This window comes from Lactuca saligna, chromosome 9 (genome assembly GCF_052625555.1).
Source record: "Lactuca saligna cultivar CGN05327 chromosome 9, ASM5262555v1, whole genome shotgun sequence".
Classification (NCBI taxonomy): domain Eukaryota; kingdom Viridiplantae; phylum Streptophyta; class Magnoliopsida; order Asterales; family Asteraceae; genus Lactuca; species Lactuca saligna.
In genome coordinates this window covers 34,389,824-34,400,564 of record NC_136425.1, presented here as the reverse complement: position 1 = coordinate 34,400,564, position 10,741 = coordinate 34,389,824, and the positions used below count along the sequence as shown (strand labels likewise).

Sequence of the window (10,741 nt, the reverse complement as noted above, 5' to 3'; positions counted from 1 at the left end):
TATATATATATATATATATATATATATATATATATATTGTTTTGCATCCTATTTGTGTTCAATAACCGATAGAATGAAGAAGATAAGGGAAAGTAAAGATAAGGTTTGTATAGTTTTGGTTTAATTGTTTGGGTGGTGGTTTTGTGTATTGATCAGTTATTTTTTCAATTGAACCGACTAAATAAATTAAATTTGATTTTCTTTTGAATGAGTCCAATTAAACATGAATTAGAAAACCATGCGGTTTCTTTTTTAAATTCACCACCGTAGATACATAATTTAACATTTATTTTAAAAAAAATAATTTTATATGAGACAAAGGATTAAAAAAGTTGTTAATCAAAATATCAAGGTCTAGAATTAAATTAATTTAAAAACAAAATATCTAAAATCTAAAAGCAGTTAATAAAATGAAAATGACTCAATTAAGAACCAGTCCCTTTCACTTTTGAGAATCCAGCCACTACGAATATGCTCCGAACCTAACCTTAGCCCCCCATAGCCACGTGACAAAAGGGCATATTTGGTATTTCGATAATGTATCATACATGAGCATGAGGATCATGGTATGGTGATGGACATTCATATTCATAGCATACTAACATACGCGACCAGCGCGACGTGGCTATCTTATGGCGAGAGGAAAATATCGTTGCCACGTTCGCTGTGTTAGATCCCTAAATTCACACACAACGCAGCTAAAGATCTCCTTTACTTTCTCTCTCTAAAACCATTATTTTCTCTCTCTAAAAACTATTTTTTATAAAATATTTCTCTCTCCGTCTCTTCATAACCCATTGTTTTGTTCTCAATCTTCTCCTCTAAAATCCCAAATCGTCTCAAAATTTTACAGTCGCTGTAAATCACAACGTCGGAGCTTTTTCCGGCGAAATCCATCTCTCTCTGATTATTGTAACCCTCAAACTTAAGAGACCAGGTACATATTATTTATTGAAATTTTATGTATTTTTTTGTTCAAATTTATGTAATAATCTTCAGATTTGTTAACATAGATGCTATGTTTGCTTTTCTATCAATATTAATATGAAGTTATTAATTAGCTCAACTTAGCTTACACTGAAAGTTGTGTATGTGTGTGTGTTTCTTTTTCCTGTTTTTGCGTCGTTAATGGAGATGAGTTCTAATTTGGTCGTGATGTGTTATCCATGTTAGTACAATACAGACTACCACAATGAAATTGTGGTGAAGATTTTTTTTATTTTTTGATTTTATTTTTTAGTAAATGAACTAGAAAAACTTGAATTTGGATTTGATTTTTTAGTCGAATTTAAACGCTTCCACGGCAGTTTTCTTAGATTTTACTGCACCAATTTTTCCAATTTATGTCGCATTTTCTTCTGCATGTTGTGTGTGTTAGGTTTGTGTAATTTTCGGTTTTTATTTTGTAATTCTTCATCCTCTCGATTATCAATGTTATTATTACTACTTTTGTTATTATTATGATTATCATCTATTGCTGTTATTGTTGTTGTTCCATCTCATCTTAATCATCGATTTATATAATCATGTTATAAGAATAAAATTAGCTTGTCTTGCTATATAGAAGCAAATTCTTTCAGTCGTGTTGTGTTTTTTGTTGCATTTTATTCATTTACTTGTTTCAACTTCAGATCCTCCATTCTCGATTCTCATTGAATTTACAGTAAACCCTACTTTACCTGATACTGGTTGTTCCATGGTTTCAGGCTACAAATTAGTCTTATTCAAGTGGGCAACTAAGAGAGGCAATAAATCTGTTTTAAAGTTAACAATTTTGAGTGGTTAATTGAACTGCTTAGTAAGAGACATCACATCATCAGCTGGTGTATAAAAAAAATGTTGAATTACAATCTTCTCATTCTTGATTGGTAGCAGCTGGAAAATTGAAGCTTGTTGCTTTCACCTTCTTCTTTTCACCACAAAACCAGAGAAAGAAGCTTCTCCATTCCCATGGCTGTTTCTACATCTGAAAGGTGGATCGATGGTCTACAATTCTCATCACTGTTTTGGCCCCCACCACCAGATCCAGAACAACGAAAGGTATTCATATTATTCTCACACTCCATTAAGATTTGCATCACTGCAAATTCTAGTTTCATTAAGTTGATTTCTTCATTTACTTTTGTATTCAGGCACAAATCACAGCATATGTTGATTATTTGGGTCAATTCACCTCAGAGCAATTCCCTGAAGATATTGCTGAGGTAGTTTGATCATTATGTAATATGCTCTCACACATGTACAGATATCAGTTAAACTACTCACTAGTCACTAGACACTGATATATTTTATTTTACAGTTGGTTCGTCATCGATATCCATCTACTGAAAAACGCCTCTTTGATGATGTGTTAGGTATTTTGGATATTCAAATTTTCTTATTTTGACTTTGTGTAAGGATGTATTTTGTAATGAATCTGAAGTTTTTCCAATTTCCAGCAATGTTTGTACTTCATCACCCAGAGCATGGACATTCTGTTATTCATTCTATAATTTCATGCATTATTGATGGCACGATTGAGTACGATAGAAGCACTCCCCCATTTGCTTCTTTCATTTCATTAATCTGCCCAAGTGCTGATGTAAGGAAACCCTTTACACTTTGTATTCGATACATAACCAGATTAGTTAGTTATAATACAGCTGTTGAAAATTGAAAATTGAAATGCAGAATGAGTATTCTGAACAATGGGCATTAGCATGTGGAGAGATTTTACGAATATTAACACATTACAATCGACCAATTTTCAAAGTTGAACACCCACATGGGGAAACAGATAGAAGCAGCAGTGGTAGCCAAGCATCAACAAGTAACCCTACAGATGTTCAATCTTCTTCTTCTTCACCATCTGGACAACATGAAAGGAAACCACTAAGGCCTCTGTCTCCTTGGATCACTGATTTATTGCTTGCTGCACCTTTAGGTATCAGAAGCGACTACTTTCGTTGGTAAGTGCTTGTTCAATTCATTAAAAAAAAAAAAAAACCTCTCTTTTTGTGTGTTTTCATTACTATAACCTTTTCTAACTTATTTAACATATGTAGGTGTGGGGGTGTGATGGGAAAATACGCTGCAGGGGAACTGAAGCCACCTTCTGTTGGTAAGTGGAAAAGTTTTTTTTTTAGAAAAGTTTTGAAAGAAGGATAATAACGATTAACAGAGTAGTAAAATTTTGTGTTTAGTAATGGCTTCTTCACGTGGATCTGGAAAGCATCCACAGTTAATGCCATCTACACCTAGATGGGCTGTTGCTAATGGAGCAGGTGTAATTTTAAGTGTATGTGATGAGGAAGTTGCTCGTTATGAAACTGCTACTCTAACTGCAGCTGCTGTTCCTGCTCTATTACTTCCTCCTCCAACAACAGCCATGGATGAGCATCTTGTTGCAGGGCTTCCTGCTTTAGAGCCTTATGCAAGACTCTTCCATAGGTACTATGCTATTGCTAGTCCAAGTGCTACTCAAAGACTTCTTCTTGGCTTATTAGAAGCACCACCTTCATGGGCTCCAGATGCTCTCGATGCTGCTGTTCAACTAGTCGAGCTTCTTAGAGCAGCTGAAGATTATGCATCCGGGATGCGGGTAGGTTGACCTGAAACCCTAAAAGTCAAACTTTTAGTTTTCACCATTTTCATGATTTTTTTTTTTTTTATTTTTTTTTTTTTTAAATTGTAGCTTCCTAGAAACTGGATGCATTTGCACTTCTTGCGTGCGATTGGGACTGCAATGTCAATGAGAGCTGGGATTGCAGCGGATTCAGCAGCTGCTTTACTTTTCCGGATACTGTCTCAACCGGCTTTGCTTTTTCCTCCTCTTAGACAAGTTGAAGGTGGTGAAGTCCAACATGAACAGATTAGTGGTTACATTTCAAGCCATAAAAAACAGGTATCAACTACTTTCATCAATTCTTATATGGCATTCCAAAATAGTCACTAAATTTCTATTTGTATACTTTCAGAGACAAATGCCAGTGGCTGAAGCAACGATTGAAGCCACAGCCCAAGGGATAGCCTCAATGCTATGTGCACATGGACCCGAAGTTGAATGGAGAATATGCACAATATGGGAAGCTGCATACGGATTAATTCCTTTAAGTTCTTCGATAATCGATCTTCCGGAAATAATCGTTGCAACACCTCTACAACCACCTATCTTATCATGGAACCTCTACATACCTCTCCTTAAAGTTCTAGAATATCTCCCTCGTGGAAGCCCATCAGAAGCATGTCTCATGAAAATATTCGTTGCAACCGTCGAAGCAATTCTCCAAAGAACATTTCCCGCTGAGTCAGCATCCCGACAAACAAGAAAAACACGATTCGTTTTCGGCTCCGCCTCCAAAAATCTAGCGGTCGCCGAGCTTCGCACGATGGTCCACTCTCTGTTTCTAGAATCATGCGCCACGGTCGAGCTATCTTCTCGATTACTTTTTGTTGTGTTAACCGTCTGCGTTAGTCACGAAGCGCAACTTCACGTCGGAAAGAAGCATTCCGATTCCAGTCCGGAACCGGAACCGGAATCGGAATCGTCGCCTCGGAAAAGAACAAACAAACAAGGACCTGTCGCCGCGTTCGATTCCTACGTTCTCGCTGCGGTTTGTGCTCTCGCGTGCGAGCTTCAGCTCTTTCCGTTGATTTCACGAGCAAGTAACCGTTCGAATCTTAAAGACGGTGAAAAACCGAGTCACAAAGTTAAATCCATGAACGGGAATGGAATCGGAATCGGAAATGGATTCCAGAATAGTATTGATTCTGCGGTGAGTCATACGCGACGTATACTTGCGATTCTGGAGGCGCTTTTTTCTTTAAAACCGTCTTCTGTTGGGACTTCATGGAGTTACAGTTCGAATGAGATAGTAGCTGCTGCTATGGTGGCAGCTCATATATCCGAGCTTTTCAGAAGGTCTAAAGCATGCACACATGCTCTATCAGTTTTAATCCGGTGCAAATGGGATAAACAGATTCACTCTACAGCATCTTCGCTTTATAACCTAATTGATATTCATAGTAAAGCGGTTGCATCGATAGTGAACAAAGCAGAACCACTGGATATTGTACATGTAGCTATAAAGGATCCTCCTCCTGTATCATCATCATCATCATCATCATCATCATCATCATGTTTTAATGGTAAAAGACAAAGTAGTTGTATCACACAGATTAATGATCCAGTTGCAACGAGTGTGAAGAAAGCTTCTAAGTTATGTGAGGATGAAGGAATAATGAGTTTCCCATTCAATGCTTCAGAGTTAGCCAACTTTCTCACAATGGATAGACACATTGGGTTTAATTGTAGTGCGCGTGTTCTTTTGAGATCGGTTTTAACAGAAAAACAAGAATTATGTTTTTCTGTTGTTTCGTTGTTGTGGCATAAGATGATCGCGTCACCTGAAACACAACTTAATGCAGTAAGCACATCCGCTCAGCAAGGATGGAGACAGGTAATTTATTAATCTTTTTTTTTTTTTTTTTTTAAATACTTCACTCTGTAATCTATATCTTATAATAATTTATCATTGATGATTGTTTAAAAGGTGGTTGATGCACTGTGCAATGTGGTGGCAGCATCGCCAACAACCGCTGCAACTGCTGTTGTTCTTCAGGTCCAGATTTTGTTTAACTTTTTTATTTTAAAACCGTTTTGTGAAATTTGATAATTTGTTTATTGGTTAAGTCACTTTCCTGGTTTTGTATATTTGCTTGTCAGGCGGAGAGGGAATTGCAGCCATGGATCGCGAAGGATGATGATCTTGGTCAAAAAATGTGGAGAATCAATCAACGGATTGTGAAGCTGATTGTGGAGTTAATGAGAAATCATGAAAATCTCGAGTCATTAGTGATTCTCGCCACTGCCTTAGACCTCCTCCTACGCGCCACTGATGGCATGCTTGTTGATGGTGAAGCATGCACTTTACCACAACTTGAGGTGTCATATCTGTCTATCTGTCTGTCTATCTATCTATCTGTTTATCTATATATAATATGTATATACATATATATGTTTCAGCTTCTGGAAGCAACAGCTAGAGCAGTTCAGCCGGTGCTGGAGTGGGGAGAATCTGGATTGGCAGTTGCAGATGGCCTCTCGAATCTTCTCAAGGTAAATAAACTTTAATAAAAAAAAATAAAAAAAAAACAAAATATTTATTACGAAAATGTAATATGTATATATTTTTTGGTGACAGTGTCGAGTGCCAGCTACTGTAAGGTGTTTGTCTCACCCGAGTGCTCATGTGCGCACCCTGAGTGTGTCGGTTCTTAGAGCTATTTTGAATGTTGGTTGTATAAAAGTGAAACAAAGCGGAGAACAAGTTAATATAAGTAGTAGCAGACATGTTGCGTATGTGAGTGGTGATGTCATCGATTGGGAAGCTGACCTGGCAAAGTGTTTGACGTGGGAAGCTCATAGTCGGATGGCGACTGGGATGCCAATTGAATATCTTGAGACTGCTTCTAAGGAATTGGGATGCCCGATTTTTGTCTAAGGATTGTTGATGGTTGTATGTATAGTACCATGTGATGATATGATATGCCCAAACTTGATTTATTTTCATAGACTTGAAAGGTGATTGTTTATTTATAAATAGAGACCAACCTCGCCTTTGGTTTTTGAGGTATTTTGATTTGTAATCTGTTTTTACTTTTGACAAATTGATCTTGGACTTTTTGTTATATAGGTGAAAGTATGATGTTTTTATTTCTTATAGGATTTGCAGATATGAAAGATTTATTGGCAAGTTAAGGGTTGGTTTCCTTTTTAACCATTAAGATAACCATTAAAGACAAAATGAGTAGTTTAAGAGTAAGATATGGAATGTGTGAGTTTGCCGTTATATTAGAATGATTTATTAAAATTTTTACATTTAGCCATCAATCATTTTAATATGGTTCGGATTAACTTGATACATTCTAATTTCAAACTGAAGATAACCAGTTGCGACTTTTCCCTCTACATATATAGAGATGTTCAATTTTGTAGAATACTAGTATTTGGGTCCGCGCTTTGCGGCGGGATTTTTATGTGTTGTTGTTGCGTATTAGGAGTGTGTCTAAAAAAGTGAGGGTGAAAAATGCATTTTACAAAGTACAGAAGGAAAAATCGAACATGAAAGTAAAAAATGAATGGGTTAAAATGATATATTTTATGCAAACTTGAAGGTGGATGGGATATATTTATACTTTTAGCTATAATATGATTGTCTCACAAAAAAAAAGTTGTATTATGTATTTTACAAAGTTAAAATTAAAGTAGTTGAAAGTGATATTTTAAAAGTAAGGAATAAAAAATTATTTTACAAAATAAAAGAGTTGTAAATAACGGATTATACAAAGTTAAGGGATTAAAGTTGTACTTTATGCGTTGATATGCCTATACATTCTTCATTACGAAAATAAACATAAAATATTTGAAAATAAAGGGGTAAAAGTGACATTTTAAAAATTTTAAGGTGGAGGGGGTGAAAATGATATTTACAAAGTTGAAGACGAAGGGGGTGAAAGTTATATTTTAAGAAGTAAAGGAATAAAAAATATCATTCTACAAAATAAAGGGTTGCAATCGACATATTATACCAAGTAGAGGTTACTAACGAACAAGTTATAAAAAAGTTGAAGTATTAAACTTAAATTTCCTGCAGTTTGAACTTGTACATTATGCATTTAAATACTAGAGTAAAAGTATCACATAGAAGGATTGCATTTTGTACATATTTAAGAACATTGTTACTCTGCCAAATTTCTGTCTACAAAGCATCAAACAAAGCAAGGTATTCTATTTTTCTTGGATTATCCCAAGTTATGAATTCATTTAACACCAAACAATTTGGTCAAATTACAGATTTCAAAAAGTACTTCTAACACGATCCTATAAATTATCTAAGTTGCATTGATATTTAGAACCTTTTTTCTAACATCTTTTTGGAATGAATTTACTTATTTACTCTTGTAACTAGAGAATTGTCCATTCCATACAGATTAATATTTCAGTAAAGTGTTGTTCGGATTCTACAATATTTCTGATTCTGTTCTTTCCTTCATTGTTACCCTCTCTCATTTCTTTGGTTCTACTTCCATCAAATTGTAAACTATTAACATTAAACAAGTTAAGTACTTAGAAGCGAAAAAGAAGAAAGGAAGCTAGGTAAATAATTAGTGTCTTGATACATTAAGTCAGGTTTTTCAGGTAAGCAATTTTGTCTCAATCAAAAAGAAACACTCATGTATAACTATCCAGATTCCCAACTATCACAAAGATCTCCATATAAACAAACATATACGAAAACAACAAACGATTTCCAAGAATATGATGATAATGAGTAATAAGTTAATCAAAACGAATTCCGGGTATTAACTAAAAATTATCATTCTAATTCTATCCAATAATCAGACCTTATCACTTGTTTCTTCAGTCTCTAATATTCCCGTTGACCCATATTTCTGATGTTGATTCGTTTTGGGAAGCAAATGTGCATGACGCTCTTTCCCACCAGGTTTTGACGATGCATTCCCATACCAAATCATCCCCACTATCGCTATAATCATCCCCACCACCACATGAACATTCAACCCTTCTCTCCCAAAAAATATAAACCCTAAAATCAACACAAGTATCGTTTTCATATGCCCTAGCACTTGAAACGACACTGCTGTAAATCTCCCTATGCAGATAAATTGACTCAAATTCGTCCCTACTGCAATCGTACAAGATAACACCAAGAAAACCTACACAAATCAAACCATGATTCTGTTAAATAACAATTACTGATTTACAGTTGTATAAAATAAATATACTCTTACTTACCACAGAGGAAAGATCATATTTAAACATGTCGACTCTCTTTTCTGTTAACCAGTAATCAAGAAACGGGCCCACAAGTAGAAGGGATCCAGCCTGGATAGGTGCTGTATGTCCCAACAGATTGAAAGAGCTTAACGAGTATTTCCTTTGAAGATAATGAACATACTGTATTATGTACATTCAAATAAATCACAAGTTAATTGATTTGTAATTTTGGGTAGAGATGAAGTGAAGAAGAGAGAGAGAGAGAGAGGGGGGAATTAGTAGATTACGTATTGTTGGAGAGATGTAGTCCATACTGCAATGAAAGCAGCAACAAAACCTTTAGCATTAACACTCACGTCTGTAACAGTGCAGACAGCAACACCGAGAAGAACAACCAAAATACTCAGCTTTGTGTCTCGTGAATATCGAATCTTGTCAAATGTAACTTCAAATAAACATGATACTGGGATCATACTCAGCTTTGCTATCTGGGATTTTGCAAATCAATCACACAATTCAGAATTCATCCAATTTGAATGGAGTGTTATGTACATTATTACTAGTTTACTAATTACTACTACATACCTGGTAGAATCCTACTGAGTTCCACATTAGACTGACGTTCATTCCAACAATAGAGAAGTTAGCAAACAGGACAAACTTCATAAGTTCTGAAGTGGGAAGATGTGAGGGTTGGATGTAGCCCAGCCACCTAAGAACAAGGGTCATCAAGGTGGTAGTCACAAAATGCAATCCAGTTAATGTTGTTGCTGCATACAAAGTATAAAGATGTAATTAGTTATAAAGGAATTTCAAGAGATTGAAGTGAAAGGAAGAGAGAATTACCAAAAGTGAAACCATATGTGGCCATTAATGCTTTGTTTACAATGATGATCCCAACAGAAGTCACGATGTTGAACATCCATGCTGCAGCATCTATTGCTGCTTTCTTATCAGCCTTACTTGATGGAGGCATGTTGATGAAATCTCAGTGTTGTTTTATTCTCTGCACACTGATGATGATAAATCTTCGTGATTCCACATTAGCTTTCTGGTTTTGTCACACAGGTCTTCTGAAAAGTACCAAAAGTTGGAATAATAAGGATTTAACCTTGAAATTTCACCCAAAAGAATGTGAACATTCAACATTAAACATTGATATGAATATGATACTCCTCAAAAATGAAAATTAATGCAAGTTTTATCCCATGTATGGAGTATAACGTGTATTTCCGAAGCAATTACGACACAATTCTACCCCTGAACTTGATAACATTCGCCACACAAATCAAATAGAATTCACGAGGATATTTCTAAGTACACATTTGATCAGTTTCGAGGAATTAACTAATCAACAATACAGTAACGTCCGGTTATTCAGGAAAAACTAGTATCAGTCTCAATGAAGATCCATAATTAATCAGATCGAGAACGCTGTATACGTTTAACAAATAAAACGGCGTAGATTTCAGCAACGAAGTTGGATCGCGACAAAATCTGAAGTTGTTTTACAGAATTTCAGATCTACAAGCATCAAAATTTGAATTCGTAACTGAATATGACACTAACATACCTTAATGAATCGAAATAAATGAATCCGGATCTCCAGAAAGAGCTCACAGTTAAGTGTGTGTGTGTGTGTGTTAGAGGCGAGGGTGGGAGGGAGTGAGTGTTTGTCTGCGTGAGAGCGCGTGATAGGGAAGCCAGGGGGGCTTGAATAGAATGTTTAGGTGAAGAGGGTCCGACCCAATTAAACGCAAACATTTTGTTTGTGTATTGTGTGTGTGTTGAGCGGCTGGCTCACAATCCTTACCATGGGTTTGTCCCCATTCCAAAAAATTTAGAACAAATTATGTAAATGTTCGAAGATAGTTGGCAAAAAATATCCTTATAGTTTTTGATAGATTTGTTTTAAAATGTTTATGGCTAGCACAGTTAAAAAGTGAAAATGAAAAGGGATAA

General features: G+C 35.6%; 2 protein-coding genes across 5 annotated transcripts; one reads left to right on the top strand and one right to left on the bottom strand.

Moving 5' to 3' along the window:
- Positions 1 to 667: 667 nt before the first annotated feature.
- Positions 668 to 6,622, top strand: LOC145017272 (protein GIGANTEA-like). 2 transcript variants are annotated; one of them, XM_078975329.1, is made up of 14 exons: positions 668 to 937; positions 1,707 to 2,040; positions 2,133 to 2,204; positions 2,300 to 2,354; positions 2,439 to 2,581; positions 2,671 to 2,948; positions 3,045 to 3,100; positions 3,183 to 3,580; positions 3,674 to 3,883; positions 3,957 to 5,438; positions 5,532 to 5,600; positions 5,705 to 5,923; positions 6,005 to 6,097; positions 6,183 to 6,622. In XM_078975329.1, exons 2-14 carry the CDS (start codon positions 1,951 to 1,953, stop codon positions 6,480 to 6,482), a joined length of 3,465 nt encoding a protein of 1,154 aa, XP_078831455.1. In that variant the 5' UTR covers positions 668 to 937; positions 1,707 to 1,950; the 3' UTR covers positions 6,483 to 6,622. The 2 variants fall into 2 exon arrangements, with proteins under 2 accessions (XP_078831455.1, XP_078831456.1); XM_078975330.1 differs by having other exon boundaries at positions 697 to 937; positions 1,876 to 2,040.
- A 1,609-nt stretch (positions 6,623 to 8,231) lies between these two features.
- Positions 8,232 to 10,516, bottom strand: LOC145017680 (UDP-rhamnose/UDP-galactose transporter 6-like). 3 transcript variants are annotated; one of them, XM_078975670.1, is made up of 7 exons: positions 10,353 to 10,516; positions 10,222 to 10,276; positions 9,626 to 9,852; positions 9,365 to 9,549; positions 9,067 to 9,267; positions 8,798 to 8,959; positions 8,232 to 8,718 (listed from the first exon to the last, which is right to left on the bottom strand). In XM_078975670.1, the coding sequence occupies exons 3-7, from the start codon at positions 9,753 to 9,755 to the stop codon at positions 8,380 to 8,382; spliced, it is 1,017 nt and encodes a 338-aa protein (XP_078831796.1). In that variant the 5' UTR covers positions 9,756 to 9,852; positions 10,222 to 10,276; positions 10,353 to 10,516; the 3' UTR covers positions 8,232 to 8,379. The 3 variants fall into 3 exon arrangements, with proteins under 3 accessions (XP_078831796.1, XP_078831797.1, XP_078831795.1); XM_078975671.1 differs by lacking the exon at positions 10,222 to 10,276 and having other exon boundaries at positions 9,626 to 9,849; XM_078975669.1 differs by lacking the exon at positions 10,222 to 10,276 and having other exon boundaries at positions 10,353 to 10,515.
- Between the last annotated feature and the right edge of the window lie 225 nt (positions 10,517 to 10,741).

Coding starts and splice junctions, on each gene's coding strand:
- LOC145017680 (XM_078975670.1), bottom strand. CDS start 9,755: ATGCCTCCATCAAGTAAGGCTGATAAGAAAGCAGCAATAGATGCTGCA. Junction 9,550..9,625: donor CACATATGGTTTCACTTTTG/GTAATTCTCTCT, acceptor CTTTGTATGCAG/CAACAACATTAACTGGATTG. Junction 9,268..9,364: donor ACTCAGTAGGATTCTACCAG/GTATGTAGTAGT, acceptor GCAAAATCCCAG/ATAGCAAAGCTGAGTATGAT.
- LOC145017272 (XM_078975329.1), top strand. CDS start 1,951: ATGGCTGTTTCTACATCTGAAAGGTGGATCGATGGTCTACAATTCTCA. Junction 2,041..2,132: donor CAGATCCAGAACAACGAAAG/GTATTCATATTA, acceptor TTTTGTATTCAG/GCACAAATCACAGCATATGT. Junction 3,581..3,673: donor ATTATGCATCCGGGATGCGG/GTAGGTTGACCT, acceptor TTTAAATTGTAG/CTTCCTAGAAACTGGATGCA.